General features: G+C 44.9%; 1 protein-coding gene across 22 annotated transcripts in view; it reads right to left on the minus strand.

Annotated features, from left to right (window-relative positions):
* Positions 1-25,544, minus strand: part of LOC118505919 (patronin) — a 60,358-nt gene that overhangs the window by 18,235 nt on the left and 16,579 nt on the right. For 21 of the 22 annotated variants that reach the window (XM_036042388.1, XM_036042408.1, XM_036042410.1 and 18 more), the window contains 10 exons: positions 13,443-13,754; positions 13,227-13,315; positions 11,515-11,659; positions 11,241-11,390; positions 10,787-10,887; positions 10,594-10,700; positions 7,979-8,200; positions 2,730-2,858; positions 2,542-2,664; positions 144-206 (listed from right to left, as the gene is read on the minus strand). In XM_036042388.1, the coding sequence (XP_035898281.1) occupies positions 144-206; positions 2,542-2,664; positions 2,730-2,858; positions 7,979-8,200; positions 10,594-10,700; positions 10,787-10,887; positions 11,241-11,390; positions 11,515-11,659; positions 13,227-13,315; positions 13,443-13,754 (1,441 nt within the window). The remainder of the gene's footprint in view (positions 1-143; positions 207-2,541; positions 2,665-2,729; positions 2,859-7,978; positions 8,201-10,593; positions 10,701-10,786; positions 10,888-11,240; positions 11,391-11,514; positions 11,660-13,226; positions 13,316-13,442; positions 13,755-25,544) is intronic. The other variant, XM_036042406.1, reaches the window with a different exon arrangement.

Here is a 25,544-nt window from a genome sequence, read left to right on the forward strand (position 1 = left end):
GCCCTTATTTTGGCCTGTGCCGTTGAACACATTAACACATACAGAAAAACTAACAAGCAAGCATGATTTGGTGAGACAGAATGGGTGGGGATATAAGGGAATAAAAACATAAGAACAAAACAGGAAAAAATGGCAACCCTTACCTGAGAAGCTGGTTTTGCGCGACTCTTCCCAATTGCTCGGCCGCCCTGCCGGGATGCTATCACCTAGAAGCACCACGAGAAGGGTTTTGAAAACGTAAAATATGCACCGATTCAGCAGCTGATCTAGCCCTATCCGGTTAAACAGCGCCATGACGATTCTACGTTCGTACGTTCCTGTGTCTTTGAGTTCACTTCTTCTCACTCGCCGTGAGCTTCACAACGAACCAACTTTGCACGCAACCATCATCACCGAACTAACCGGACGGGGTGGTCCATCCGGCCACATACACAGTCCAGCAGTAAGAAGGGTGGTCCATCTGCACGACCAAGTATGCGTCGTCACAGCACTTGTTCTCGGCTAGCACAGCGCGAGTCTTGGCTGTGCGTCGAACCATGACGGCGCCGTCCAATGAACTAATGGGCAGCAATGGTGCCCCCACCCCCCGAAGCGCACAATATTCTATGCTTCGAAGGTTCTTAACTGACGAAACACACACACACCAACACTGATGCGCGCAAACCACAAGCAAGATCTGGCTGGATTATGATTCCAGTTGCCTCACTACACCTCCACCATCGGTGGCTCAATCTTCACTTCACTTTCTCTTGGATTCTTTTTTTTCCTGCTTCTTGCTAAGAATTGCTACTTGACGGACAACGGCTAGCCGCGCAGCACCTGACGAGCCAACACCATCACGATTGGGTCCACTTCCGCACACTAACTGGCGGTGCCTTACTGGGCTGTGCTAAAACGCACAACCAACAAAAACCTCCCATCGTCCTCTGTTGTGGAACACTTTCCGTACCGCGCGTGTGTGTGTGTGTGGAAACAGTTTTTCCTTCCTTTTTTTCCCCGTTCCCAGTTTTCCTCTCTTCTGTCCGCGTACGGAAACCACATCGGTGAAATGGTTCAGTGAAGGTGAAATGGCAAGCCAGCCACCGGTATATGGTTGTGGCCGCGGCGACGGCACACACATGCAAACCTCCGTGTGTTTTTGGTTTTGTTTTTCCCCCTACCCACAGACGGCCGATAATTTAACGAATGTGGTTGTACGTGATTGTGGTAATCGTTTTTATGTATTTGCCACTCTCTTGCAGACTTCATTTTTTAGGGCTATATTGCTGCTTGTGAGATGCCTGCACTAAATCTGAAGCAAACAGGTAAGGCAATTAGTAGCCAACCCCACACACTACTGCTGCACACTTTCCCGTCTGTATGGGCTTCGGGGATGGGGCGTGGTATGGGGTTTTTCAGCTGATAATATCAATCATACGTGGTTTCATTCCTATCGACTAATCTACTTCTCTCCTCTATCTGCATGGCAAGGGCGTGTTGTTTCATACATTCCTAGAAAATGATCATTAATACGCATTAATCATCAATTTCAGGCTGCTCATTTCCTTGTTACTTTTTAACGGCCTTAAATTCATTTCAAAATTAAGGTCCATCAAGGTTTGTGGAAAAAAAAAACGTTTTGTAGGCACGTTTTGCTTACACATGCACCGAACAAAAGATGGCTTATCAATCTAAGATATAAACAACTGTTCCTCGGGGTCCGAAAACCCCGCAGTAAAAGAGAGAAATGCTACTGGAACCCTCCAGCCGAGACACTACGAATGGAAAAAACCTGCCTATCCGTTGCGGATGGATCCCCAGTCGCCCTCCCCCGTCATAAAGGAAAGCGAAATAAAGTGGTAGAGAGGTAAAGGCTCGACTGCGTGTGGCGAAATGTCATTCTGTAGCTGCATTATACCGGCGTGATTTGTTGTTTAGAGATGCTCCGGATGGATATCGGTGATGCGTAGAGCGCGTTGTGATTGAATTTCTGGCGCGTGTGTGTGTGTGTGTGCGTGTCTAAGGCAATTTGAACTGTTTGTGTCTATAAAGTACAACTTGTGTGTGATGTGCAACAATTGATTATAACAAATCATATCGATTCCATTTGTGGAGCTATATGCCGGTGGTTTGGTGCAAAGTGAGTTTCAAAGGAAATAGGAAACATGTACGCATTCCGCCCCACAGTACGTGAATAATGTTTTTTGAACAAACGTTTGCAAAAATAAAGTAATTCACTCAAAACATTGAACAAAAGATGGAAATAAAAAAAAACGAATTTCTTTTTGGATGGTGTGTGTGTGATGGATGCAGATAGCGAATTATTCGCAGCAAACAAACTTCTAAAATAAATCTGTTTTCGCTTATCATTATCAGCAGCGAATGACTTAGAGTATCGACAATTGTAACAAAAAAGTAAGAGTAAAACGAACGTATCAAATTCTAACGCTAATGCATCATCAGAAAAGAAAAACAACTTTCACAACACTTTAAGATCCGTACGGTTAAGGTAGAAGAAATCATAACCGGATTAACCTTCCGCGCATCGACGAAAAATCGTACCTCGTTCCTCGGCCTTCGAGTCATTGTTTGTCTTTTCCTTGGCCTGCCTAATTCTGGCCGGTACCAGTGGTTCCTGCATTGATGATAATGTTGGCACTCCTTTGCTTCGATGCACAACGAATCCTAAAACGACAAGATGTTCGCATCAGAGCTAGCTCTCTTTTCGACTGCATCAAACACCCACTTACCTTCGTCAGGATCCGGCTGCTGGTACGGTGATTGCTGTTGCTGGTACAGCTGATGTGGTTGGTGCTGTTCTGGTATTTCCCGGGTTGAAATATGCTTCCTGAGTGTGCTGGCCGATGGTGACCGATTGACTGTGGAATTGTAGGAGAAATAGCGTTAGTGGATTCTTTTACATATTAAACGCTCATTCGGAAACCTTCTCACTACAGATGGGAATAGTCTTATTCGAAGGGGAGAAAACAATAAATACACAATAAATAAAGATAGAGGATAGAGAGAGAGAGAGAGAAACAAAGGAAAGCAAACAGACACCATGAGAAAAGAAAAATATAAACAAGGAAAAACTAAATACTAACACAAGTCTATAACAAAACTGGCACAATAATCTATAAGAAACATTAAAACATGAAGGAAGACAGTGACGGTTGCAACGGAACACGTGACAACAGACATGCAACATTATCTAGCGCAAGATGTATAAATTATAAATAAATGCTTAATTACAACACATTAACTAAAACAGAGGTGAAAGCAAGCCTAAAAATTGCCTAAAATTGCATGAATAAATAGGAGCACAGTAAAGCTAAATCAAAAGTGTCAAAATGTACAAATGAACATAATCTGCAGTTAAAAAAGCTTTGCTATTTGTGTAAACAAAATTTTAAATTAAATTCAATGGAATAAGTCAGTGACACTACTTGTGCAAAGGTGATTACAGCCATTTGTAATGCAGTGACAACATCCTTCGTTAAAAATACCAAAAACCGTGTGAAAACTGGCAGCCAAAACAAACGAAACGTGCTACACACAGCAGTAAAGCACAGTCGTACCGAGTGGATCAAGAAACCGCTTAAAAACATTTTCTATGATCTAGATAATCAACCGCTTAAACGCCGTTTTTTATCATTAGACTCGACCTCCTCCCTCTCCAGGTCTTCCAGTCCGAAGAGCAGATAATTGTCTGTGATCTTAACACACGGCACCGGCGCGATCGATACCGCACACGCACACGCACAAATCACGCACGTGCTCATGCTCCCCTTCCGAAGGCACTGAAAATCGGCGGAAGTAGCCATCGAAGGGTAATTGCCGGTAGGTCCGAAAATTTCACTCCCCATCGTAACATTCTTCATCGAATGCTTGCGGGGATCGATCTGCGTCGATCGTTGAAAGTGAAATGAATCTCGCATAAACAGTGATCGCGAACACGACCAAGCAACCAAAACTATTCATAATGCCGGGCCGGCCTTAGGGAGGTCCAATCTCTCAACTGACTCGGTACGGTTGGGATGTTTGTTTTCGTCGTTTTTTTTTTGCCCCCGTCCCCGTTTCCGGTAAATTCGGAGAGATTGGTATTTCGGAAGAAGAATTTCACATTGCTACCAGCGTTGGTAAGAAATCTTGCACCGTTGAGTGGCACACCAAACACACCAACAAACACTACCATGCATAATGGGGCAAATAAGAGCGGCTTAATTTTCATATTACGAGAGCCCACTTTTCGAATTAGGCGGAAATTTCGAAACTATAATTGGAGGCAGGGTATGTGAGTGTGTGTGTGTGTGCTACTGGGAAGCACACATGGGTGTTGCCGGAACGTCATACCCGGTGGGTCCATAGAGGAGGGAAATGAAGCGATCTAGGCATATGTTTGCTGATGTAAGCGCTTTGAGAATGTACAGCGGTTCGGTTACTGATCAAAGGCAATATTCTGACAGCCTGCCGGTACGATATGTTCAAAGGTAACTCAAAGCTTTTAGTGATTGATGAAGGTGCTCAGGACTCAATATGAGGTAAAAAAATTTTTCTTCAATGTGCTTTTCAAGAGAATGAGTCCTAGCACTATAGCCCGTAAAGTCCTTTAAGGCACTATGTGGACTACATGCACTGATGTCTGAAGACCACAATTTCAGCCTTATGATAACGATTTTGGAACTGATCCTAAAGTTCACTGGTATAGAAGTGTGTCCGCCAATACTTCGCGACTTCCTTATAGATTAAAGAATTCAGCAATAAATCCTACAAATTCCACTCATTCCAATACCAGAAAACACAAAGAAATACTATGCCTTTCTAGAAACACGCACCAACTTGTTCGGTGGAAACGAACAACGCCGCCGCCTCGATCAACATTGAGCCACATTCCGGAAGCCCATCTTTGGACGATGCAAATTGGTTCAGCTCAGAATTGGTTCCCGTTGGCTGACTTCTTTTGGTGATGCTGACGCAATTTCCATTATGTTCAGCAACTGACCGACCGTTAGCGGCACATGCTGCTGCTACTGCATTGCATTGTTAATCCACCTACCCAATCGATGTCCTGATCGCATAAATGGGCATAACACACAAAACCTGGTCCACACAGATAGCTGTTCTGGTGGAGTTCTTTTAAAATTGGTCGCAAGAGTTGCGTGCAGGTTCGCTAGATGCGGAAATAGTTTATCGTACACCGTTTTGTTCCCAACGCATGCTTCTGAGTGCCTCCTCTACCACTCAGATGTACCTGGACGATTACCTTCCAGATAAAGAGGGTTATCCGCGGGGTGTGAGTAGCTTTTTGCGCTATTTTTCCTTCCAAGTGTCCATAAGTCAAGAGAAGCAGCACATCTCCAGTAACAAAAAATCGTCATTTATGGCATCGCATCCCGCAAACTCACTCTCGGTTGGTATTGTTTTTTGGATGAAAAGTAAATTTCTCTTGGCATTCCTTTGGTAGCAGCAGCTGCTCGCCTCGAGGGGCGGGCTGAGTGTATTTTCACCTTTCATTCCAGCAAAATACGACTGCTCAGTGCAAATTGCCGGCGGCGGTGGTGGTGTACTTGATAATAAAAGAAACAGCCCTAAATCTCACCCAATTGCCATTAAATTCATGGGCTTGCAGACACCGTGCTTGCTGTCGGTTGGTCGCGGTTTCAAGCTAGACGCCTTTCTTCCGCCTCGACGTACCCTCCAGAGAGAGAGAGAGAGAGCTTTCAAAGCTTCTCCATGTTGCTCTTTCTCGATCTTTCTCGGATCTTTCGGAATTCGAGAGCCGTTGCAGACGTGTACACTACGCGAAGGAAAAATCATCTTTCAGCGCAATTGAAGACGACGCCGGCGACGACGCAGTGCTCAGTCAATTTCGCGCGAAGAATGAATGAAAACGTACGGCTGTGTTCGTGTTGTGAGAAAATTTCCTGCTTCCGAAGCGGACCCATTCATTCCGTCAGTTTAGTTCGACCGGTAAAGGTTGGCCAAAAATTCGTTCCACCGGATGTGATACATTTCGGGCGCGATCTCTCTCTCTCTCTCTGCCTGGGTCGGTGGGCTGGGAAAACGGAAAATGGGATCAAGATTTGTGTACAAGTGGTGCAAACTTCGCAGCAAACCAATCTTCCCGCTGTCTCGTCACCGGTCGTCGACGACGATGGAACGCAAATAACCAGCAACCGGCGTGTCTTTGGGAGGGGGGATGAATATTTGGCAACAAGCTGAAAACACACAAACAGCAAACGAAAAAAAAAGCACAAATCTGCAAACTAAATAAGCATTCTTCTCTCGGTGCGAACGGAATCCGAAACGCTTTTGTTGCGGGAAGTGCAAGTTTTTGGAAAACCTGATCCATTTTCCTGAGGCCCAAACGAACATGAGGGAAAAAGAAAGGCGTGAGCTATGCATAATTGTGTACGTGCACCGCCGAGTAGGAGCGATTGAATTTATCCCTGCTTGGCTGAGTAACTTCACGAAGTAAGTGTGTCACGCGGGGGCAAGCGATCTGTGAAGTTGTGGCGGGATTAAATTCATCATGAATAGCTGCTTTCGAGCATTTTCGACAATTATAAAACAAAAACAGTGCAGTGTTTCCTAACAAAACCCCGGGTGGTGGTGTAACAACAATGCGCAGATGTAATAAAATCACACTCGTTCATCGCGCTGTACAGATAATGAAGTGACGACACACCCCGAAAAACGCGTTAACGGTATCTCAATCCCATTCAAATTGATGGCAGCGCGCCATTGACAGAATGCATTTTTATCGCTGCGTTACACAATTCATTAAGAAAACGCATTAACTGGCAAAGAAGATCGACTCTCGTGTTACGTGAAGCTTATCAAATGGTTAGGCTTAATCGTTTCGTGAGGACAGTAGCCGGTTTGAAATACAAAATGTTCTCATCAACAAATGACGGAGCTTTTGATTCCTGACCAACCTGTTTGATTCCGCGCGCTAATGAAGAAGGGTGCTCGTGTGTGTTTAACTACCCTTGCTTCTAATGAGTGCCGGACTTTATTTTACTGACTTGAATCTTTTTTCTCATTTTCAAACGACAAACGGAGACAGTTGAAAAGACTAGCTGTGAATGGTTTAACACCCCTTAATGACGCCATTTTGTGACTTTGTGTGTTGTGGATGTTGAGCTTAATTAAATCGTTTAATATGTTGGCTTTGCGGCTACATGCTCTTTTAAAAAAAGAAGACAGCTACCAAATAAACGCAACATTGATAAACAAAAAAATAATTTGCCGCGATGTAAATGACCTATATTTATGCAAATAGGGTAGGTGTGCCGCCTCGGTGCAGTACCGTCTTTAGCCGCAATTACATGACAACACCTCGTTACAATCGACGGTGAAAGTGAACGAAAATCAATCCATCGATTTATGACCGTCACGCTGCTGCTGCTGCTGCTGCTCGGTAAGGAGGAAATGTTGCAACACCACATTACACAGGAAGTATATGTTTCGGCCAAAGTGGTATGCAAACTATGTTGGGCATGTTTTCTAGATGAATGAGCAGCAACACATCGACACAACTACCGGTACAAACGAAGCAACAACAAACAAACATGCAGATGCAATGCCCTAACACTACGGGTAAGGTAACGAAAGCCACGATCGTTACCCTTTCTTTTTCAACTATTAAGACATAACAGCAACAAATCTGTAAGAAATTTGTTAAACAAAAAGAGGAACAACTAACGAGCCATGGCAAAGAAACACAAATGCGGAAGTACATAACATTGATAAGGTGAAAACTAGAACGCAAAAAAGCAACATAACCAAATAAGGAAAAAAGAAGGACAAAACACAAACATAAAACTAATGATATAAACATAGAACGTCACAACTGTCAAATGAGCAAAAGAACAGAAATCACACAGAGAAAAAGATAACCAATTTTGACGGATATTTGTAACGGAAAACCAAAAAATCAAAGTTTAGCAAAAGGGAAGGGAAGTAAGGGGTGTAGAAAAAGTAACTTATAGTAGACCTTGAAACGGCGGCCGATTAATGGCACCATTGCCGCCGGTACTGCTGCAGCCAATACCGCCGTTGCCACCGCCAGCACTGCTGGTGCCGCTGCCGCCACTGCTGCTCGGTGGCGAATCGAGCCCGGGACGCAAATCGGGAATGGCCGCGATCGTCGGTTGGTTCGCGAAACCTCGCCGATGGGCAATGCCGTGTTCATTAGTTGCGCCGGCTCCAGCTGCGTCTGGTATGCGCACAAACACACCAACAAACCCGACACACAGGTATAGAAAGTACAGATATTAAAGAAGGGTTGGGTATCTTTTGAGGCTTGATAAAGGGAACTTTGAAGTTGAAGAAAAACTAGACGATAAAAAAGGGCGCATGTCTCTTGGAGCATGAAACAAGAAGGGGAAATGTTGTAGGGGGCGAGTGGGTCGGAGTGAAAAAGAAAAGATTTGTTTTAATGTGTGATTTGGAGCTTGGGGCGGAGAGCCAGAGTTCACCGAATAAAATTTTGAAACAACCCAACTATTAGTAGTGGCGATACACACACACCAGATACCATATCCCTTGGGAAAGTTTTCATTGATCGATCGAAGAACGCAAACAAGGATACCGCGTTCGCCAATAAGATCTGCAATGTGTTTGGAGCAATTTGTAACACGTGTACCACTGCTGCTGGGCCGCGCGTTTTCGGCAGCAGCAGCAGCAGTGTAGGAAAACCCAATTGAGAAACTTAAACCAAAATTGTAGCGGAAGAAGTGAAAGCCCTTTGTTTCCACCGGGAAAGATACCACCCCGAGGAGCAAGAATGTAGTGGTGGGGCATAAATGACGAAAAGTACGTGAAGGTAAAATAAATGCAATGCAGATGGAAACGAGAAAAAAAATGGTGAAAGAGATTTTCCTGTTTTGGTTGGCGACATGCCAATAAGGATGTATATATGGAGAGAGATGTGCTTCGATTGAAATGTGACGGTGAGAATTTGAAGAACTGTGTTGGCGGAGGTAGACTGCGTAGTTTTTGTGTGTTGCGGGGACATTATGTTAGAACAAAAAACAGTGTACTCTCCACGAATTTCTCGAATAAGTACGAATATGAGGGAACATAGGTGGTAGAAAATGTAAGTAATCCTGTTCATTGACTATTGAATGCACATTGAATAAGGATGCGATAACAAAGGAAAAAGGACGTAACATAATTAATAATAAAGTGAGAAGAATGAAGAAGACTATCAGTCAAGACAACACAGTTGATAACAGAAGGAATAAAGCGACATGTTCAACCAATTAGCTGCTGATTCAAAAGTTCCTATCAAATCTTTTCGATTCAATTTTTTAAAATATTTTTTTCTATTTCGATAAAACAAACAATTAAAGCTTCTCACAAAGAGCACTTAATTGTTTGTAGTGAATAAACAAAAAATCTTGTAACTAATAATTACAAGCATACCGAGTAAGGTCTACGAATAGATAGAGCATCCTGCACAACAACCATACTGATCAAAGGGTACACAAGTATACAACGCCCCTGCATGTGACAGGGGCTCACAGCTATCCTACGATCCGTAGCTTCCGAGTAGAGCACAAATTTACCTTTTTGCCAATTTGTTGTTTACGTGCCATCGCAAATTTTCTTACAAGCACCAACAAATAAAAGTACGTTTCTGTGTGCGTTTTTGTACCAGATTCTAGTCAAATACTCTCTACCGGGGGAGCAAAGCTGAGCGGTAATCGTAAGGGATTTTCCATTTAAAAAAAAGGAAAACGTTAAGACAATATGCAAGGATCGGCTAGACATTCCAGAGAAAGATACGAGCACCGGAAACCAACAACAACAAAAAAAAAAACAAGAAAGGGAATTTTATCAAGATGCAACGAGTGAAACAAAACGTGACGTGAGTGGGGAAAACAGAAACTCAAAAAAAAAAAGAAAATCATTTGAAAGGAAAAATACAATTTTGCATCAACACAGCACCCTAACCGAAATGAAGTTCTAATAAGCACCTGATGGAATTCGTAAGCGATCGTGGAACTGACAGTAAAGATAAGGAATGGACAGAAATAATACAAGAGTTAACCACAAATTAACAGCTTAGATAACCAAACCAAACCAAAAACCCAAAACACTACCTAATACCCGGTCGTGATTTCCGTGACGCCTTTGAACCAGATTTTCTATACAATTAATTTTTCTTATCGCCATGACAAAAGCGATTCAATTTTATTACACACAGTTCGGTGACACTCGTAAAGCCAGATAGAGGTTGGGAAAAGGGGGGGTCAGCGGGGGGGAGTGGATGGGCCGAAATTAAGTTTGTGAAAAACCGATTTAGACCGATGTGTTTTATTATGGCGAGAGAGGTGATTCGATAATGTCATGACAAATGATTTGGCGCTGATTGGATTTGACGCAGAGCTGAATTTCTCTAATGGGGTACATGTATGAGAAATTATTCGGCGCCAATGTCCAATGGGGTGAGTTGGTGATGGATATCGAATGGTGGGAAACACGCTTCAGACGAAAACTGTATCGCGAAAAGCGGAATCAAAACTCAATCGCGAGACCGTTTGTAGGTACATTCGAACTGGAGGGTTTTTTTTAGGCGGGTCGGAGGAACATGCTTCCACTTACCTGGTGACTGCTGTTCCATGCCCGGATAGCAGACACATTTGGCCGGATGGATTTCGAAAAGGTTGAACAAGTCCGCCAACAGCACTACCAGATTCTGTTTCATTGATCTAGAAAGGAGGCGAAAATCGGGTGTGTGTGGTTAAGGAAAAGGCCGAGCGATGAGGAAGAGAGAATTTGGAGATAGGAAACTTACCCTCGCATGTAGGTTATGTCTTCGGGAGACATGTGAAACACGGTGTATGGCAAACTTCGCTCGGAAAAGTTACTAACTATCAGAATATTGTGAATGGAATCCTGTAGAAGAAATGGCGAGAGAAACAAATTAGAAAACATAAGCAAATATGAGCAAACAGATTTATAACCTCAAACATTACAACTTCCTTTGCGATTGTCTATTGCAATAATGTTGGCATTGTTCTTAATTACATGCTTCCTGCTTCAACCAATGACAAAAACTTGGGACGACGATATCGTTTGGTTGGTTGTTTTCTTTTATTATCGGTGTATCACAAAGCGACTCAGGAAACGGCTATCGCATTCAGTTCCGACACGTATACGATCGCTTGTCTCTCTCGAAATGTAGAACATAAACAAGGCGTAATCACGTCCCGTACACACAGTAAAAAAGCATGGTAACTTACACTTACCTCAATAGTTGGTACGTGGTTGAATTTAACGCTATGCCAAGGAACTAGTTTGGGACAGTAAAACGAGATTAGATAAGCCAGGCAAACACCGTCGCACAGTTCACGAAAGTCTCGCACAGGTGGAACGTCCGGGCTTTGGTGCCGTTGACCCTACAAGAAAGAAAAAGGTAAAAGGTGCATTACTTAGATTACTTCCAAAATCAAGAAGAGATTTAGGTTAAGGGTTGCAACATCATCCGCTCGCTCTGTGTGTGTCATCTTCAATGAAACTTACGTATTCGTCCACTGTTCCGCTGCCACCGTTAGTCGTCAGTTCGTAGTCGATGCGTTTCTTCAGCGCACCGCAGACGTGCGAAATCCAATTCAGTAAGGCAGCTTCATGATGCTGAACCGTTGGCGCTACACTACGGCCAGATATTCTGTCGTCCGGATGAGATGGAGCAAAGAAAGCAGATTAGCGCAAAACAAGCGGAAAGATTGCTTTACAATAGCAGATAAAGCACAAGTGTTGTCCCCAGACATTCGGAGACCGCAAAAATGGGCTGAGTGCTTTCCCGTTTAACGATGACCTTCGTGTGTGACTTTCGGTAGACAAGATCACCCGCGTCCGTGGTCGGGTCGCAGAGTCGCAACGCCAACATTTATTGATTGTGAATGATTTGTGGCTAGCAGTACCGCCATTTTCTGCAAGGCTAGTAGACATCCATTTCTTACGCTAGCCACAAACTTGCATATTAAGTTATTTGCTGCTTTCAAGATCGTCCAGTTTACGCGAGAAACGCAGAGTTTGCTTTGTTATTTGTCCGGCGTAGCATACACGATTTCCGGAACGGATGGTGATAAATTTATAAAGAAATGCCTACGCACTATGAACAACCTTCCTCGCCGGTTATTATTGCTTGAAGCGAGCACTTTGAGTGGGCCTAATAGATTACACGGTACGGTGTGCTGAACTCATTGGCCTTCAGCTGCTGATGGCCATCCCTTCAACAGCCAAATGTGACACCTGTGCATATACACCTGCGCTCACGAAACTCCGCTGGCCACCTTTGCAAAAATGTCATCTCATTCCATCTCCATTAGATCCACTTAAACCATATTACCACATGATTCGCCTACACACCAACGCTACTAGCGACAGTAGTCTGAAAGATAGTTTTTACGTTTCCGACCACTTCATTCGACGGCAGCGGTGCTACAATTCTCACACAGATTGTTGCGGATATGTTAGAAACTAAAACTCGACCGTATGAGCATTACTGTACGTCACCAAGTAAAACTCAACTACACAATGTTCCAATTTCACGATTCATTAATCACCAGAACCGAACGTTTGGATTCGTATGTTTAACTCCACCTTTTCAATTCCATCGCCGCTGTGAGTTGTGGCAGTTTTAGGGATGGAATTTGTAGGCTAACGAAGGTGACCCTTCAAGCTGGCCAAATCTTCCGTACTACGCTAAAGGTAACCTCCTTTTGTTCCAAATGGCCCCGCATTAGCAAATTCCATAACCACACACCACCACAGGGATTCGCACTAGTGCGACGAGGTTCAAGAATAAGGCGCTACCCTCACCGAATGGTTTAATAGCATGACGATTCGGTCCCGTAACTATGGATAGCGACAAAACGAACTGCCGAGCTACTGTGGAATCAATAATCCGAGCTTTTGGGCCCCCCCTACATCAAACGGTGACCCCAAACACAAACACACGACCGCAACACGTTCTGAAGGGTGAGACTCCGCCTGGTAGGGCAGGCATGCATCAACAAGTGCGGTAGGGCACGAGTAATGCTTGTCGGTGTTAGATTACAGATAGTTTCTTCCAAGGATGTTTGGCCGGCGTTAGTAGTTCTCGCTGTTGCATCATCACGCGTTTTCACCGTTTCGTAGAAAGCACTCATCGCAGTCGTGATTCTTCCGCGAACAGGGAACTCATCCATCCATCAAACCGTGTATCGTGGTGCGTTTTGCTAATTGCATACCTCTCTAAAGCACTGGAAATTCTTCCACTGGAAGCCACCTCTTTAGCGTATAACACCATCAGCGCTTCTATCACAGTCATATGTGCATTCTGTTTGGGCGAGAGAGAGAGAGAGAGAGGGAGAGAGAAAGACACAATGTAACAACAGTGCGTTGCGTTATTGACATAGCTTCGTTGCAAAATGGAATGGAAATTTTGCGGTGCAGCAGCAACTTACAATTCTAAGAGGATTCGTCTGTATGAGTACCGTCTCGGTGAGGGGCTGATCGGACGACTCGTTTATTGGGACACCCTTGCGGGACAGCGTTTGCAGAATCGACCAGTGGTTCAGGCTCTGGTAGTTCGGATCCGAGTAGATGTTGCTCAACACCTGACAGTAGATCGACGCATTGCCGAGCCCGACCACGATCTGCGGCTTCAGGTGATCCTGACCCTCGTGATCGCGGTAGAACGGATCCTTCAGTATCTCTGGCACACGATTGTTGTACGCTTTCGAGAGCAGCCATCTCACTGATGACCTCTGTTTGGCCTAGGGAGTGAGAAAAATCGAGAAAAAAGGGAGAATGAAGTTAGTTTCAATGCAATTGCAGTTAGAGGTAGATTATGCAAGTATAAGAAGGATTTAATTTCTACATTATCATTAGAAACCGTTTCACACAGCTCGTTGGATATTGTACAACGCAATGATAAATTGCTTCGCACAGTGACATAACTAAATTGGAAGTATTACTTCATTGCGCGTATCTCCCACCGTAACTGGCCGGGAGAGATGGTGGTGTGACGGCATCGTCGTGTGGGATCAAGATAGCAGAGGACCATGTGCTAAAAGACAAATTAATCGCTCCATTGTTGCCAGACACACCGTCTGCTACAAGTCGCTGCGCTCTCCAGACGCAGTGTCAGTGTGCGACGCAGTAATTGCGAATGTTTTCAAGACAATATTGTCAACATCTGTCAACTGCACGCACAACTAGCATCAACTAGCGAAGACCGTCGTCACCGTCGTCGGTAAAGTGTGACAAGGCTACAAAACCGAAACTTCACCAAATCAGATCCCGGTGGTATCCGCACACACACTAGGGTTGAGCGAGGCCCTTCTTCTCGGCCCGAGAGTGCCTGAGCGCTCCCTGCAAAACGCAAGGCGACACCCATCCGCACCAACCATATGTATGTCAACTGGCGGCGGCAAGGTCATAAAGCGTTTAATTTTATTGTTTTCTTCCTCCCGAGCACAACACAATGGGTGGCCTGCGGTGTGGAGGTCACACAATATCGGGAGATCATTCTCCAAAAAAGGGGTTTTGGAGATGGTAATGGTAGTGTCCTTGACAAACACTATCCCCCAGGAGACACACATTCTCATAATGGGTTTTCATTTGCTCATAGCACTGGTCCTCGCTGCTTGAAGACTTAATTCAGAGCATTTGCATTTGTTGTTTGATGTGCGTGACGCTTAACGTTGGCTTTGCATTGGCATTAATTATGGGCCGGTTCCGGAATCGAAACCACCACCACAGCCCTTTTGCCTGCGCTTAACGAAAGACCCTTAAACTGCCGCCACTAAATAACATCGACCTCAAATGCCTCACCTTTCCCACCGAAAGCCAGGTGAGGCGTACCTTGGTTGGGGTTAAAGGTGAACGTTTCCTCGTGGTCCACAAATGATGTGGTGTGACGACCACATCAGGCTGGCTCTGGCAGGCCAGCAATCTGGCCGAAAGCCGAAACCTGATTTACACGGAAACAGGGATAAGGGAGTTTGTTTACCTTTTTGCTTAAGACTGGTGCGGCATAACCGTGGCGTACGCCGGGCCAACAATTTCACCCCGCTCGGGCTTGTTAGTGCTCGGGGCATGAATATACAACATTAATCATGGTGTTGAGACTTGACTGCTTACACCTACACACGCATTTTTGCAATGTAATGGTGGTTGGTTGCGTGGAAGCTGAATGCTGTTTTGTTTTATAAGTGGAATCGTGTATGGAAAACATGTTGAATTTTTTTTATTCATACACTAATTTGTATGGATAAGCTACACAGACTGACTGAAGGAACTTTTGGCTAAATCCTTAGACAGATAAGTTGCTTAAAACACAATTCCCCAACGAAGAGAAGAAACTTTTCCAATTAATACACACAGCTCCACACTATCTCTGGTACATCTCTCCTCTCTCGGCCACTCGGATCTATCTCCAAAGCTGCGGAAGATTATGTGGGTTTAATCCACAGCGCCCTGCAGGGATCGGTAACGAGGCCCATGTACTAACCTTCATTCGCCATGCGCTTCCCACCATGCCGCATGCCCAGCCGTGAAACAAAATTAGCCCACCAGGAAAGGGAGGAGCAGTAGGTGGTATTCTCCACCAGCTGATGCCCCCCACCTAAGCTAACATGCGGAAAACTGCAGCCGGAGCCTTCTTTTTCAACAAATTTGAGGTCGTTTAGTCGGTCGAAATAAATCGATAATACACACGCGGGCTTCTGCCCAATTGTGCAAGCCACCGGCACAGCAGTAGTGCAGCAGCCGCTACACCGTTGGCACGACGTTGTTCCATTTTTCCACCAGGCACCACTGGCCAGCGTGAGATGGGCAAGGAGGTTTGTGCATTCTACGTGCCGCTCCGTACTCACTCACCTGGATTTTTTTGGTTTTGCTTCAAACGCGATTTTTCGGATGGCGAAAGTGGGCGTATTCATTAAAGAAGCATAAACAGATTTTAAACGGTTGGCCGGCTGAAGGTACGCTTTTTGGGTTGTTTTACAGCAAATGTGTGTGAATGTGCTGGTGTGTTAATTGAGAAGGTGCTTAATTTTTCTAATTTAATTAGGAGTTTTCAAGCATACCAATTCGGAATATTTGAAAACAAAATTTAAGAGCGTAAGGTAGTCTATTTACTCCAAACAGAAGTAAAGAAAACTGATCGGCAGCTCTTCAAATAATCAAGATGGGTCTTCAAACAATCAAGATGGGTGTCCATTGTCGTTAATTGTTTGTAGTTCATTTACAATTTCGGTTTTGGTAATAAGTGAAGTGGTATTGGGGCGGTCCGGTGGCCGAGGCGATAACGGCACCGGTCTTCACACGGCAGGACCGGGGTTCAAATCACATCCAGACCGCGCCTCCCTGTGCGTAGGGCAGACTACTTTATTACGGGTGAAATTAAGTAACAGAAAGCTAGAAATTGGCAGACCGAGACCTCTCAAGGTTGTAGTGCCAAGGAAGAAGAAGAAGAAGAAGCAGTGGTATGATATGTTGTCCCCAATTTGTGTAAAATGCATTATCTATTAGCTTCCTGGTAATCTGCAGTATCATGGGACGTGAAACATCAACATCCGAATCGTTTCTCGTCTCCGGTTGGAAGTCACGTTTAAAGTCCCATCCTCGGCTTCATACCGTAACGCTCGTAAGACGTATGTTTACATGCTTGTTGGAGCTAATTACACTGACAATCAGTGTGTTTGTTGATACCGCAACAAACGTCATGTTTTTTGGAGCATCACTTCGACTAACATTGGGAGGGCAGGAATAAGATACAATTGCATCACATCCAAGCAGTTCCGCAGGACGTTTTCTTTTGTCTACTGGTGTGGTGGTGCTTGTAACCTTGTTGATTTTCATGTCCGCGTGACGTGACACTTGATAAATATAGGTCCAGACATTAGACATTTTAAAGCGGAGGATTTAAAGGATAAGCTTATTGGGCTATTTGTGACAAACAAGATGATGCTTTACTCTACTTCAAGATGGTAATGGGGACACTTTTAAACCAGTACTAATTAATCTGAATCATCGATTTTAATTCGTCCAATGTCTTTTCAGGCACGAGACTCCCATCTTCTCATCTTCCCAAATCCGAATGATTCACACCCCGGGCCCTTAGAATAGCACAGGCATGGTGCAAAAATAAAAATACACCCCAACACGCGTCTAATGCGCTCGTCCATGCGCATAAATTGTGCATCACCAGCCAATGCTAATGCAGCGACGAATGCAACGTTCGATGCATCTATCCCTGGGTCCCGAGGGGGACGACTACGCTGTCAATCTTCTAATTCTCGCCCGACACCACACGACCAGCAACGGAGTCCCACTGGAGACCATAGGAGAGCGGACAGTATAGAGGAGGGGGAGGGGGGGGGGGTATGGGATAGGGCTTGAATGTCTTAAAAATAAACCTACCCTTCCGAGCGAGACGCAACGTGCATGTACGCACGATAATCACGGACGGATGATAGGAGATGGGAAAGATTGAAAAGAAACGAACCCATCCCCAGGAATAACTGTACGCCGGAGTTTGGACGTAGCAAATCTCGGTGAAAAACGGGGCCCCATGAAAGTCGATGGTGGCCCACAGTAGAAGCATAGGGTATGGTTTGAAAGGGAACCAAACCACCGCTCATTAACTAGAGCAGGGTACGCACATGCACACCGCGAGATATTCTGATTAATATTATCATCCGCACACCCAACAACCGGGCTGACGGTGGAAGAACTAAAGCATCTGTGTTTCGGAGCACTGAGGCCACATCGCTAAACGGTACTCCGAAAGCAAAATATGCTGCAGACATCGTCGCAGATGCAACAGAAACCGTACAGCATTAAGCACCATATACGAGACCTAGATCGCGATTATGAACCGATGTTGATGATACCTTTAAACTTCATTAAGTGATAAAGATCGACACAGGTGATCCACAAATGTTTAATCCGAGTTGAAACGCGAAATTTATACGCTACTTAACATGTAAGCAGCGTACGTTCATTGTTTATTTTTCTCTTGGAGAAATGTTGCTCCCGAGATATCTAAATCCCATCGCTTTACAATAAGGTCTTTTAGGGTGGGTTAAAGCCACCGTCAACAATCGACAACGGTGGAGAAAATATTTATGAACTGTCTATCCATCCTTTCCATCTTTCTGGCTACGCGATGCAGAGCACCTCACCGTGATGAGGTTGTTTGATTGAGTATGGAGGTATACCTTTTCGGTGTTAGGAGTTGTTTTGAAAGTAAACCGCCCATCACAACATCCCACACAGTGTCTCGTGGAATTGATGAAGAAACAAAGTTTTTTTTCCTCCCAGCACCTAATTTATGGAATATGGATGTTTTGGAATGGATTAGTGGTTTCGATAGATGGTGAACCATGTTGTTTTCGCTGACAATCCATGAGCTCAAATATAATAAATGTTGTGAAACATGTTAACCATTTTGAGGGAGACATTACTATGAATTGTGGCCGTGTAAGGGATGCATTCTATTCGTAGTCCCAAAAAAAGCCTAAAATTGTATCAGCTGCTTGGAATGTTGTCCACAAAGTGACATAATCGACGAACGAGATTAAGCCTCAATATTTTTTCCAAATGCTACTAACAAAATAGATTTAATAGCGTGATTGCTAGCGTTTACGTCATCCATCATACAAGGCAAGGCAGAAGCTCTTCCGTCGGACTCCTATTTTTTTAGAAGGTAAACCCTAGGAGGAACATCCGACAACCCTTTTACCAGAAAACATTCCACCAGTCCTAAAGTGGCTCGTTTTTTTGGGGGGTTATTGTATAACACGGCACCATACCTGAGACTTGACGCTTTACTGAAAATTGCAAACCTTAACCCTCAACCGCAACGGCTATTAGAGAGTGTCAATAACGAGGCGACCGATGTGTCCGACACGGGACAAGCCACTCATACGAACAATGCCAAGTTCACCAACACACACACGGCTCTTCTCTCGGCACACTATGAACGTGAGAGGGTTGTTTCCACGCATTCCGTTTTTTTCCTTGTGTGTGATCAAACAAGCTTCAGAAAAACCTTGAACATGGCATGGTGGAACGTCGTATATCAAGCTGAAAACCATTTGGGCGTGATTTTTGGTCTCCGTGGTTCGATAGTAGCAGCAGCAGCAGCAAAAGCTTACATACTACGTTGGGGCTTCCGTGATGGTGTCAACAGGCGAAAAAAAAAACTTGCACATTATAGCGAAATCTGATAGTGTCAAACAACGTGCAGGAAGGAAACACAGAAGCCGTATGTCGGGGCTGAATACACGCGATAATGCTAAAGAGAGCAGCGACAGTATAAAAGATTGTTTAAAACATGTTTAAAGCCTCAAAAATTGATCCACTTAACATTTAATTATCATCAACTTTTGTCTCTTTAACTCTAGCCATCATTCCATCATTTACAACATAAATATGCACTTAAAGCAACATCCCCGATACGGCGGCCGACGAAGGATAAAAGAAGGTCGCTTAAATTTATGAAGCACCAGTCTTTCATCGCCAACGCCTACCTACCATCGGTCGTCTATTGCAAATAAACAATCTTTGACAGTCATACCTCCCTGGGCACCCACTACCAACGCAATCAAGAGGCGGTGTCTCAGGAAAAAAGGCACCGTCCAGCACCGGCAACCAAATCAAACCTAGCTTTAATATCATTTGCCAGCAACGAACTGACAGCTGTCAAAGTGGAGTCTTCCTCAACCGCTCAAGGCGCTCAGCACAGCTCGTTACCTGTACAACCCGAAACAGATGATGCCGATGTCCCTAATTGATCGATTTGTCGTTATTAATTAATTGCCCTATTAAAGTTTTATTATGATGCGCAAGTTGTGCGATCGCGATTCGAGAGTTCTTTCCTGCCCTTCTCCGGTTCGGATCTATGGCCGAACGTCTGTAGAAAGTCTGAAGCGATCGTAGCTGGTGGAGATCGTAAGGGAATCGATTTTCTACACAGCACGAGAGCTGCGACGAACATCCACGATGCGCATTCAACTCTTCGCAAGGCTTCGTGAGTCCGTACTTCGAACCGGATAACGGCTTCAAGTTCGCCGGCTCTTCAGACATTCCCCGGTATCCCACGCCAAATCGGCATTCGATGCAATTCCAGCAAACACCATTACAATGTGCACGTCGGTGTCGGTGTGTGTGTGTGTGTGTGTGCGTCTGGTATGATAATTTTCGTTCCGCTGCATTTTTGCGAACCTCCTTCCCCCATTCGAACCTCGCCCCCGAACGATCGTCCAAGCACAACACGCTCGGGCGGAAAGTGACGTCCAATCATTCCAATCACCATTCCACTCCATTTTCATCAGACGACGGCGCAACTTCGGCGACTACGATGGCAAACGGAATTCTCGTGAGTTCCGGAGTTGGCAGCTCCGCTATGAAACGCAACAACACCCGCGTCTCACGTTACCCGCCTTTCTGCTTCCGGTCGACGTGCTGCATGTTGTTTTGCATGTTTAAACATATGCGGGCGACTACTTACATCCATTCTTCTCCGGTAGAATGCATGAAATGCCCCCGGAGAAGGGCCCAGACAATATCGATTTCAAAGACTATTTTCGGCCAAAAGTTTACTACTTTGTCAGCGAAGCGGTAGAATAATCCGAGGTCCGATAATGGGTATGGATGGTTTTCATTGTCACACGATGAGTTATGGCGGTGGAGACAAACAAAAAAAAAACGATCAGTGTCTAGTTTTTAGTGTCGCATTTGGAAGTGCCAATAAATGCTAGCCGTAACGACAGCTTACAAATGATTTATAAGGATGGCTACCGAAGGGGAGACAAGTTTTTATTCCAGAACTTCACTCAGTCGAGTTCTGTTTTTGAGCCTTGCGTTCTTCGTCGCTCTCTTTCTCTAGACGGATGAGGTGAGGAAGATCATAAATGTTTGGTGCATGAGCTGGCCGACATTTTGCATGCTTCGTAGGGCACGGAACTATTACAGAAGCATGTAACTTATCTTTTGCCAACGTAAAAACATGTTCGTTTCCAAATGCGTGGTTAAATACAAAAGCCGAAAACAAGAAGGCTACACCGCGCCATCCTGCCGTTGGTTAAGCGTGACAAATAACGTAGTAACGTTCTAAAGTTCCAAAACGTTTCCTACTCCTACACTGCAAACGATCCACGGTCATTCTATATGGGGATGAAGTTCCACCCACAAGAAATGTGACACTTTTCCGCCGTCTTGTTCGCTGGACTCCACCCGACTACGTTTCGGAGGAGATTTACATACACACCTTGGCTCGCTGGGACACTGTTCGGCTCGGCACTATCACGGTTGTGTAGTGGACCATCAGCGTAATTTATGCACATAAACCGCAGAAACTGAGACAACGCATGACGTAATGGTGTCCGTATGACGTGTTTTTGTTCTGAACTTCAAACCATCTAATCAATCATTGTCCACTATAGTTTCGCGGACATGCATTGATGCAAGCTATACACAGTGCAAATTATTTTATTTTCATACAGGCTTAGCTTCAGCTAATACCTCTCCGTTACTACACCACAAGAAGGTGACAATTAAGACATACACTCCTCCGTCACTACATCTCAATCAGTTTCAGCCTGTGCGAATTGAAGTCTTGCTTAAGCCACCGGCCACACACCGGTGTACCACAAATGCGTATATCCGATCATGATCATGGCCACACTCTCTCACCGACCATTAGCCACAAATCACAGCACACGGTGCGGTCTTAACGTGCACGAAACCTGTCGGTGGCTCTCGCGGTACGCGCAACTTAATCGACCACAGGCCGATTGCGGCAATTGCACCGATCGGGTCTACCCCTTTTCTACCGATCAGGTCTAGCAGACCTCCAACGAAGGTTTTCGCTAGGGAGATAGGGAATAAATAATTTACAGGTGCCCAGGAAAGGTGTAAACTATCGAGATCAACCGTGACTCACGAGCATGCAGCAGCAATTAGTGAACCTTAAGGTTCACGCTGCAGGTAACTTCAGGTACGATATAGAGACATTTCTCCTTCCCGCGTCTTCGCAACTTTTCACCAGATATCCGGAAACTTATCAGCGATTTATACTGGGGGAGCGGTTGTGGATGAAGTAATAGGAGTAATACTGGCGTTCTTGCACCCATGTAAGTTCACACTGTGCGCCTACCGAGCCGACCAGGGGAGAGATAATACAGTCGTGACTGAGCGTTGTCCCTTAGACATGGGGGGGTTGTGTGTAAGACATTACGACATCTGACGCTTGGTTAACCGTGACCAAAACGTGCACATCGAACACACACACCGGGGTAAGAGGGTGCCCTCTTGTAACGGTGCGAGAGTTCCAAGGAGAAAGTTCATCCATCTGAAATTCTTGACGCTACTTTCTCACACTCTCTGCACCTATCCTCCCCACCGCGGGAGGGGGAAATGGGAGACTTAGACAAGATCCCACCCCTCTCCACTTTCTTCCTGGACTTCCCACAACCGTCAAGGTGACAGTGGGCTGCGGGATAGGCAAATCAGCCGGACAACACCACAGCCCATGGAGCAGTGAAAATCGTACCGAAGGAGAAAGTGAAGGTTTACACAAATCTAACCCTGAATGCCGGCCGCTGTGTGGCACTCGCACAGTGTGCTTGGACATCAAACTCCGCAACTGAACGAACCGATACAACAACCACCACTACGACGACTTTCTTATGGTGGACCGTTTGGTTTGGGCCCGAATTGGGCTGGTGTTTTGTAACTTCTTCGCCACGGGAAGATGTCGTTTTTTCTCCGTCCAGCGATCGTGCAGCAGTAGGAAGTGAGTGACCCACCCCTTTAAGGCTCCTTTCTACAAACAACTATCGGTATCTCGCCACATGGTGGTAGCTGGACAAGCGAGAAAAACAAACAGCACTCCAGTCCAATATCTGGAATGGAACGCGTAAAACGTGACGTTGTACGGGAAAATGTGCGCTATTTTCGGATGGGCTGGATAAAACTGTGCCATCGTATCGGTTTTTCTCAGCTAGGTGCTGCGGTGCTGAGAGGTTTACCATACACATAAGTTAAAAGTACACGAGCGTGTGTTACTGCCGGACGTACAAGACTTGGGGAGAGATAGAAAAGGTCGTGTTTTTTTTTACTTACGCGCTACATACATACAAATCAGGGCAGAAACAGGGTGGAGTGTTGCAGAAGTAGTTAATCAACAAGTAAATTAGCACAATACACTAACTCACAGCAGCACGTGCTTGACTTTTTCTTTCAGCCCGCGCGAAGGGCCCTCTTGTTGCTTAGCTTTATTTCTTTTACAGAAGACGGATCAAAGATCACACCATTAAAGGGCTAACGTGCGGGTCACCGCAACAGAGTTTGCTAGCGACAACGGTACACGGTGCTTCTCGCACTGTTGGACGCTCCTTGTTACGCATCACGGTTTTATGTCTATCGTTATACTGCTCAGCGCGACGGCGACAAGGTTCACCAGGCAATGGGGTTTTTTTGCTGGGGCAAGGGGCGTACATCTTGGGTTGTTGGTGGTAGACGGCAAAACAACCATGGGCCATGTGTCAGCCGTATGGTCTGGACCGCAAACATAAACCACACGCTTCCGCAATTCTCTACCATGTCTGTGTTTGCGGTGGAACGTGTTGCGATCATCTGGTCGCAGTACAACACCAGACGAACACCGGGAAAGTAGCAGCAGGAGTTCCTTTTTTTTGTCAATTAAAGTTACACAATCCTTATATAAAAGAGTGCTGGATTTCTGTAAGAATAATTTCTTGGCGAGCTTTTAGGTCAACCATTGGTGAATGTTGAATATTCAAGATACAAATAGATGAAGTCATTACTACGGTGCCCTCCAGATTTTACTCTGCTCTTGTGAAAGATCGTCTTGTGAGCACCAGTTTTCATGCTAATTTTCCGTTGTGTCACACCGTCTGTTGAAACTGGTGCGCTGATGTTTGTAGGTCCGGTGAGTGTAGAAAATTGTTTCTGCCTCAATTTTTTGCCTTCATTACCAAACTACAAAGAATGGTTATTCGTTTCTTTGGCTGGTACCTGCTATGCGCTTTGCATTGCAGCATCCAGTTCCAGGGTAGTATAACAAAACAGAAGTTAAGAAATAAGACATATAGCTAGAATTTGCCACCCCAATTGACAGCTTTTCACAGAGCCTCGAAAGCCAGAGCATTTTCTCTACAGTGCCTCAACTATTTTCCATGAAGTGTCTCAAGAGGATCCTTGACACTGGGCGATGTTTGAACGAAGTAAACTATAGATTATTACGGGCCGGTAGAGGCGACAACTGTGTCGGCCTTCGTACGGCTGGACCGATGTTCAAATCTGGACCGTTTTCCCGTAGTGAGGATTGACTATCCAACTACACGGTATCATTAAGTCTAATAAGCCAGAAATGGCAGGCACGACCTTCAGGAGGTCGTCAGGCCGAAGAAGAAAAAGCAGAAGAAACTATAGATGGCCAATAAAGACGGCAACTCTGCTGCATAACTGTGAGCCTTTCGTCGGTATTTCGGGTCAGGACTTTTCAGGACCGTTATTGAATCTCAATCGGATTATTCATATACGTATGGGATTCGTATTATTTATACGTAGAATAGACTACATAAAGCATCTTGTAAGCAAAAAATTTAGAAAATCTGATATATTACAGATATCGACCCAGATAAACAGTCAATAAAGAGGAGATTATGTCGGCTAATGAGATGAAAGCATATGGAATCGATTCCACCACACTCAAAATAGCATCCTCGTATTTTGGGTCACTTATTTCCACGAAAAAATGCTCAGTTACGCTAACGAGAAACAATTTTGTTTAATTACAAAATCATTCGATTCCAACCACTTCAGACGACCGCAACGAATCACGCGCGATCACGCCTGGAAGCTGAGTTTTGGACCGATGTGTCTGATGTGTGATTCAATTGAAATCTTTCTCGAACGCAATGACGTAAGCCACATGTCACATATAGACAAAAAAAGCAGGAGAAGATTGACGAAACAAAACAAAACAAAAAAAAACAAGTCCAAGTCCATCAAACCCTCCCGAAAACGAATCGAAACTAAACAAATATATTAGTGGTAATTTCGTTCGCACGATCAAACATCTCTAGCCGCCCAAACGTTTGACAATACGGAACCACCTTCATGAGCTGATGGTGGCTGACAGAAAAAGGAGAGACGGCGAGACGCGGTTCAGTTTGTGATATTGCATCATTCTCATCAAAATGGTTAAAATACCGATGCGCTAGAAGCAATATTATACTTTTCAATACAAAAATAGACCTTCCCCACAATTAAGCATCCACATTCCGTTACTTTACAAATGCTCTCCACATCCACCGAGAGATCGATGATGATGGGAAATGTTGATATGTTATAATTAAGGTGCTTGGGTGTCGCTCAATATACGCTGCGCTGATTGACGCGGGTTGACTTCACCATACCGAGCCGAAGATCAGATCCGATCGTTTGAAACAAGATCAACCGGAACGACGCGCACCGCACCGCTCAGACGTAGAGTGTTGATGGGGCATTATTTTCCTTCCTGTGGA

Source organism: Anopheles stephensi, chromosome 2 (genome assembly GCF_013141755.1).
Source record: "Anopheles stephensi strain Indian chromosome 2, UCI_ANSTEP_V1.0, whole genome shotgun sequence".
NCBI lineage: Eukaryota > Metazoa > Arthropoda > Insecta > Diptera > Culicidae > Anopheles > Anopheles stephensi.